Source organism: Artemia sp. Qi Xiang Cuo, chromosome 12 (genome assembly GCF_049724085.1).
Source record: "Artemia sp. Qi Xiang Cuo chromosome 12, ASM4972408v1, whole genome shotgun sequence".
In the NCBI taxonomy this organism is placed as follows: domain Eukaryota; kingdom Metazoa; phylum Arthropoda; class Branchiopoda; order Anostraca; family Artemiidae; genus Artemia; species Artemia sp. Qi Xiang Cuo.
In genome coordinates, this window is record NC_142805.1 from 58,506,373 (window position 1) to 58,513,872 (window position 7,500).

Genomic DNA, 7,500 nt, shown 5'->3' on the forward strand with positions numbered 1-7,500 from the left:
CTCGTCATTATTTTGTCCGTGGTTCAGTCATGGTAATGAAGCTAAACAGAAATTGTGGAACAAAATTTGAGAAAAAATTGATACCGATTTAGTGTTCAAAACTTTTTAAAAGTAGCCGAAAAAATAGTAAGAATAGAACAAATGCCGGATAATTGGCGGCGCGTCGCCGCCGGCGTAATTGTGTCCACCGCCACCGAATTTTATTTTGGCGCGGCTTCGGGGTCTAATTGTCATCCTCAAAGAACCAATTTCCAGGACTTTTAACTACGTTGAATTAAATGGCTATCTCAAAATTTTGATTGGATGTATTTGGAGAAATGTTGGGCGTGGAAGGGGTGTTAGTTGCCCTCCAATCACTTTCTACTGTTACAAAGCGCATTAGCCCTTTCAATTTCCAATCGAATAAGCCCTTTCTGAAGTTTATATGACAACCTTTTCTATAAAAAACCTTATATGCCCCCAGGGCATAACTTACAACCCTTGCACTGAAGGCTGTGGGGGGGGGGAGAGGTTGTCATCCTCAAAGACCTAATTTCCAGAACTTTCAACTACGTTGAACAAAATGGTTATCTCAAAATTTTAATTGGATATGTTTTGGAAAATAATGGGCGTGAGAGGGGGGCTAGTTGCCTTCCAATTACTTTCGACTATTAAAAAGGGCACTAGCCCCTTGAATTTCCTATAAAATGAGCCGTTTTTGAAGTTTCTACGACAACGCTTTTATATAAAAACCTTACATGCCCCAGGTTATAACGTACAACCTTTGCCCTGAGGGATGTGGAGGGAATGTCCTCCTAAAAGACACAATTTCCGGATCTTTTAACTAAGTTGAACAAAATGGCTATCTCAAAATTTAGATTGGATTTGTTTGGAGTGGGCGTCGAAGGGGTTTTAGTTGCCTTCCAATCACTTTCAGCAATTAAAAAGGGCACAAGCCCTCCCAATTTCCAATCAAATGAGCTCTTTTTGAACTTTCTACGACAGCTCCTTCGCTACGAAATGCCCTGGTCTAAAACCAATTTTAGGGGTTTTTTTCAATAAAATCCCCTTAGCCATTCTTGAGACATTGCATACATGCTCTTTTGACAACCTGGATGCACGTAGTTTAGTTTTAATTCCCCTCAACATTTCCTAAGAGTTTCAAATTAATATCCTGTTCCAGTAGCTGTTCCAGATATAATAGAGATACGCCTTTTAAACAACCTAGATGCAAATAGTTCTTTTTGATTAGTCTATTCAGTTTATCATTCAAATTTACAATTCAATCTCTTTGTACTTACTTATGCACCCAAAAACTATAAGAGCCCTGGGCTGAAGAGCAGGATTGTACCGAAAAGCAAAGCTTTTACTTAACGTCGTCCATACTTGTAGCCAATCACAGTCGAGTATATCCCTTGCACAAGCTTCCAGGATTTCCAATAGGGCGTCAATTATCGTCTCAAGGGAAGTAAGGGGCATTTTTTCTCGTTCATTGTTTGCCCCGGAGAATGTGCGTTCTACATTGTACCTAAAATGAAACCAGAATAATAGGTACAAAAGTGATTATATGCCTTCTAAGCATCTGAGAATATGAAGCTCTTCTAATAAAAGAATATTAGAAGCAGTTGCCAAGCATGGCTCTGAAACGCGTACCCTTAAAAAAGCCGTACATATATGCTTGATATTTCTCAAAATTATTTTAAAATTATAATTAAAAAAATAGACTTCTGATAAAAAAAATTGGTCAGATCCTACATTTTATCTACGACGAAAGAAATAATAGGATGATAATATCACATTTTTACAGATGAAGGATGACAAATTGCCAAAATTGTGCTTGTGGACAATCCAACTGGGACCGATGTACAGCCGGACGATATCAGTGAGATAGGAAGAAGCCATAAGTTTCGACTTTTTCAATTTGGCCACTTCCAAATTGTTGTTTGGCTACTTACTTCAATTTATAATTTGAAGGACGTGGGAGAGGGTGAAATTGTATGTGTGAACTGAGTGAACTTGTATGTACGAGAGCTAAAGCAGGTTTGGGTTTAATCGATAAATTTCTAAATTCTTTGACAAAGGATCGCACACGTTACTGATTGTGTAATTTTTTTTACTGATTGTGTAATTTCTTTTTATTAAAAAATCTTTTTCGATCAAAGAAACCTAAATTAAGAGCCCTTACCAAAAACACGGTGATCTTCATGGGATTGATTATCCCCATGTTCTAACATGTTTAAGCACGTCCAAAAAAAGTCTGCGTGTATACTGAGCTTTCACCGTAATGGCCTAACGGTGTGGCCTATATACGACTTGCCTCATCCAAAGAAAACCTCATATACACCCAGATTGTGAATGTTCTGACCTCTATCTGTTTCCTTGTGAAAAAAAGAAATAGTTGCTCAAGATAAAGGACTCTGATAACTGCGATTTCCGTTAATCTTAATGGTAATTAAATAAAAAAAGTTTTTTTTACTTAAAGTAAGGAGCGGCATTAAAACTAAAAACGAACAGAAATTATCCCGGATATGAAAATGGTTGTGCCCTGCTCAACGCGCCGCTTTTTACGCTAAAGTTTGAATCTTTCTCACAACTCTGCTTTATAAAACAATAAAATACTTTAACGTAAAGAGCGGGGCGTTGAGGAGGGAACAGCCCCTTTCATATACGGAATAATTTCTGTTCGTTTTTAGTTTTAATGTCGCTCCTTACTTTCAGTTAAAAAAACTTACTTTCAGTCAGTTTATTTTTATTTAATTTCTGAACGTTTTTGAATTAATAGAGGTTTTGAATTTGGCTCACAGTACACGAATAATTAATATACGGTTTGACGCTATGGCGATTCCACAGTGCAATATTTATTTCTATCTGAAACAATTTTCGAGGAGTTTCATCTTAATTTCAGATAAATTAGTTTTCGCAATAAACTTTTACCATTAAGATTAACGGAAATCACAGTTACCATTGCTAAATCAGCTTCAAATGGCAAAGACTCTTCCTCACTTAATAGTTTTTTCTTTCAAAACAGTTTTTTTAATTTTTGGTTACTATGGTTACTAATTTTCGTTTAAATAATCGTTCTTTACTAATTTGCATTTGATGCTGAGACCATGAAAAGAAGAAAACAGTTGTTCCAACTAGACTTGACTTATATTATAAATTCCATTCTAGGGGAAAGGGGGGAAAGGGGGGGTAGTAGGGGCAGACGATTGGGGTTGTCCAAGCGGATAGAGTAACAAAATAAATAATTTCTCGTATATTTACGTTTCGGTTGATACTAGCATTTAGGTCTTTAAGAACAAATTATTTGCTGATATAAGAAATATTAGCATACCATCTCTCAGTAGCATGGCGTATACTAGAGCGGAAGGCAGTGACAGCGGCAGACTTGACTTTACTTATTCCAAATAGCAAAAAGAACTTCTGAAGGGAAAATTCGTCCAAGCTGAGGCGAAGCACCCTCTGTGTTTCCTCTGAAAAAGAACAAATAAACAATTAGATATTCAAAGTTTCAACAGTAAACGGCGTCGAATTAAAACCAATTCTTTCGTCGAATAAAAACCTTGGGTTAACCCAAATTCTTTGGCCCAACTAGATTGAGATTGTATTTTATTAAAATACTTGTACTACAACCAACAATTCATCAGAGCACAAAGGCCAATAAGATCAAGAAAGGCCTAAACCACGTCAATTTCTAGGCTATAATCACTTCATGGGTCCCCACTTCTCATGTGAGAAGATGTTACGAAACACAAGATTTAGCCGAGATCTCCAGTGATTCCACGAACCGCTGGGTTCGTTGTGTTGTAATGTTGAGATAAATATCCCCCCGTAGCCTTAGTCTTAAATAAATATCTAAAAAAAAAAAAAAATAATGAAATATCTCGTATTAATGGATTTTCAGATTCTTTGGCTCCTCGTTTAAATCAAGCTTTATTTTTAGGGGCTCATTCACTTAAAAATCGAAAGTCCTAGCCTCCTTTTTAAGAGCTGAAAGTGATCGGAGGTAATCCAGCCCTCCCCTCCCCCTTTACGCCTCCTTTTACTCAAATAAATCAAATCAAAATTTTGAAATATCTTTTTTCTTCCAAATAGTTAAACAGTCAAATAACTATAACTCAGGTGTTGACAAATTCCTACAGCCCTGGGGCAAGGGCTGCAACTCACGCTAGTTGCCCATTAAGATTTTTGTGGAAGGGGTGGTCGTATTAACTTTGGAGGGGGCTCATTCGATTAAAAATTAAAAGTTCTAGGTCCTTTTATCAAATTCAAAAGTGATCAAACCTACCCCCCTTCCACAAATGCATCTATTCAAAATTATTAAATTATCCCCAGGGAGAAATTTTTAAATCGTTTTGCAAAATTTGTTATTTTTTTTTTGTTTTTTGTATTTAAAAAAACAAGATTAAAGTCTTTGAAATGGGAGCTTATACTTATTGAATACAGCTCATATTAGCAAACCCAGTGACAGGGTATTGACCAAAAACCGTTCCAACTTTTAACATTAGGCTTACTTCTTTCTAAGCCAGATATCAAATCTTTTTGGTCCAACAGGCTTGAAATCGTTGGCGATGCAGCTAGTTTCTGAGGTTGAGATGGCTAGACTTTCTAATGGGTTCAAAGATTCAGTGCCTTCTGGTCTTGATTGTGTACCCACCAAAATAGTGAAATTCATTCTTCCTTCAATTATCTCTCCTTTGACAAGACTTGTAAATCCACCTTTCGAGAATGGAATGTTTCCCAGTTCACTCAACGGCGATGTCAAGCGATTGTTTCATATATAGGTGGACATCAGAGTGACCAGTTAATTATCAGCCAATATCTCTGTTGTCTGTACTCAGCAAAATATTTAAAATGCGTTCCAGTCTTCTTTCCTTTTTAGAAGGACAGGATTTTTTTCATGATTTTGAGTTTGACTTCCTAGCAAAGACTCACCTGAGCATACTTGTGCACTCTTTTAAATTTGCTGCGTTCGGCTCTTGATTCAGGTCTGATTCCTGCCGCCACCTTTTTTGACGTCCGAAAAGCCTTTTATTCCTTAAACCACAAAATTCTACTCTTTAAATTATTGTGGTACAAGAGACAGTGCTAGCACATGGTTTGTTTTTTATTTGTCTGGAAGGTTCATTTCAACGGATCCTTTTTTTCGCTTTCGTCTCAGGTTGACTTGGGTGTCACCCAAGGCCAAATTATCTGGCCATTTTGTTATTAATTTCTTTTAACTATATTTTTTTTTAGGTTTCTAAAAAAAAAAAAAAAAAACAAACAGTTTTTTTCATCAATGTAGCCCCAAATCTTTACATGTAAACAGATATAAAACTCCCTTAACAGATGAGATTATAGTGGCTTTCACTGACGGCAAAAACCTTGTCACGTATGTCACCTCCGTGTTAAGTTGAGTGAATTGTTCGAAAGAGTAATTCTATGTTTCGATGCTAATTACCTGGCATTAAATGTCAGGCAATAAATGGGTTAAATTTCCTGATTTTCTCGCCAATTTATCAAGCTTGCCCCCAATTTTTTAACTTCATATTTCAAGGAGGTCTCTCGGGGGGGGGGGGTCCCGTCCCTATGTGTAGCTCCCGCGTATTCTTCTTAAATAATTTTTTCAGGCATTATATTAGTAAAATTAAAATGACGATATCGAGGAATCTCGTAATTCTTACAAAGATCAAACACATTTTTCCTGGATTTATTCTAATTTTTTTGTCACAGTTTAATTTATTGCCGCACTATATGGATGTCGACATTTTCTTCCCTTCTCTTACCACCCCTGGGGATGGTAAGATGGGATATTGATAAAAATAGTTCCATTAATAAACTGCTGCTTGATTTGAATAAACATTATATTTCTTCAATTACATGATGTTCCTGCATCCCTTAAAACTAGACCGTCTGTTGTCTCTGACTATTCTGCATATTATCTTTGTAATTATGACAATAATCAGATTCTATTCATTAGATCAGTCAAATCAGACTTCAACTCCCTGATTGCTTATTAATCTACCTGGAATACTTCACCCGAGTCGGCTGGAAAATATCACTCATCTGGTGCCTTTAAAAGAGATGTGAAAACATTTTTGACCTCTGGTTAATCAATTCATTTTTTTTCTTAAACACCCAAATTGGGTTAATATCTCTGATCCAAATTGGAATTGTGTGGATTTTTTGCCATTTTGCAAGGTACTTTGCTCATATTTTCTTTTTTATTGTATGTATGTGATTTTATTTTTTCCTTTTTTGTTTTTGCCCCATTTTTTGTCTGGGGCTTTTTTTTCTTCCCCCCTGCATTCCCAGCCATAGTCTTGCGGGGGGGGGGATTTCTTTTTTAAAGGCATTTTTCCTTAAAAATTTAATTCTCCATTTGGCGTGATTTTAAAAAATATATATTGTTGTTTAAGTTTATATCTAACCAATCCAGACAATCAGATTTCATTGTTTCTGTTCATGATATCTTAAGAATAAAAGTAATTCATTTCGTTTAGGAATTCCTATGATACAGCTTGACTGCAATCAGCAACAGAACAGAAAGACTGCAACAGAGAACGGAAATCATTTTATGTTGAGCATCAAAAAAAGAAGAAATTTTCTTCCACGTCAAGGTTGTATCCAGAGGGAAGGGTACCCCACCCAGCCCTAAAATTTTTGCCTGACTTGTAAAAGAAAGTAATAAAAAAGCATATAGACAAAGTGTGTTTCGGAAATTTTTATTTCTGTGGGACAAAAAACTGCACCTAATGGGAAAATAAAGGTAGAAATTTCTTTGACAAAGAAAAAGAGATAATACAATTTTTTAAGTGTGTTATGAAAGAATTGTTTGATTGGTAATGAGAATTAATGTTTGGTTTAAATGCCACAAATTTTTATTTTTCCAATGCTGCTGAGATCAATTATAGTCGAAGAGGACGTAATAATGAAGTCAATTTGATGTCAAGCGCAAACGTTTTTTCTTTATTTTCTTAGTCCTTGAATTTGAAGTCAATTTGATCTCCATAAAAAGCCACTTGCATTAATTTTATTAGTCAATGAATTTGAAGTCAATTTGATGTCAATCACAATAAAATTTTATTCATATTCTTATTCATAGAATTTGATGTCAATTTGATGTCAAGCGCAAACCTTTTTTCTTCATTTTCTTAGTCCTTGAATTTGATGTCAATTTGATGTCAAGCGCAAACCTTTTTTCTTTATTTTCTTAGTCCTTGAAACATTCGATTTAACATTATTAAAATGAATTTGCTTATATACATAGTCATAAATGGACAAAGTGGGATGAACCTCCACTCCCAAAATCTATCCAAAAAAAAATTCTCAAACATCCCAGCAAACATATGCATAAATCAATCCATATTTTCTAAATGAGAATATGGGTTAATGTCCCAGACGACGTCCTAACAGAAGTATGCATAAGACAATCCATATTCTTTATATGAGAATAAGCGTTGATGTCCCGGATGACGTTCCTAGATTACGCCCTAACAGAAGTATGCATTAAGCTATCCATATTCCCTGGATGAGAAT

General features: G+C 35.6%; 1 protein-coding gene across 1 annotated transcript in view; it reads right to left on the bottom strand.

The window, feature by feature from the left end:
- Positions 1-7,500, bottom strand: part of Nf1 (neurofibromin 1) — a 350,626-nt gene that overhangs the window by 43,807 nt on the left and 299,319 nt on the right. The window contains 2 exon segments of the mRNA XM_089097671.1: positions 1,281-1,507; positions 3,314-3,452. Of these exon segments, the coding sequence (XP_088953797.1) occupies positions 1,281-1,507; positions 3,314-3,452 (366 nt within the window).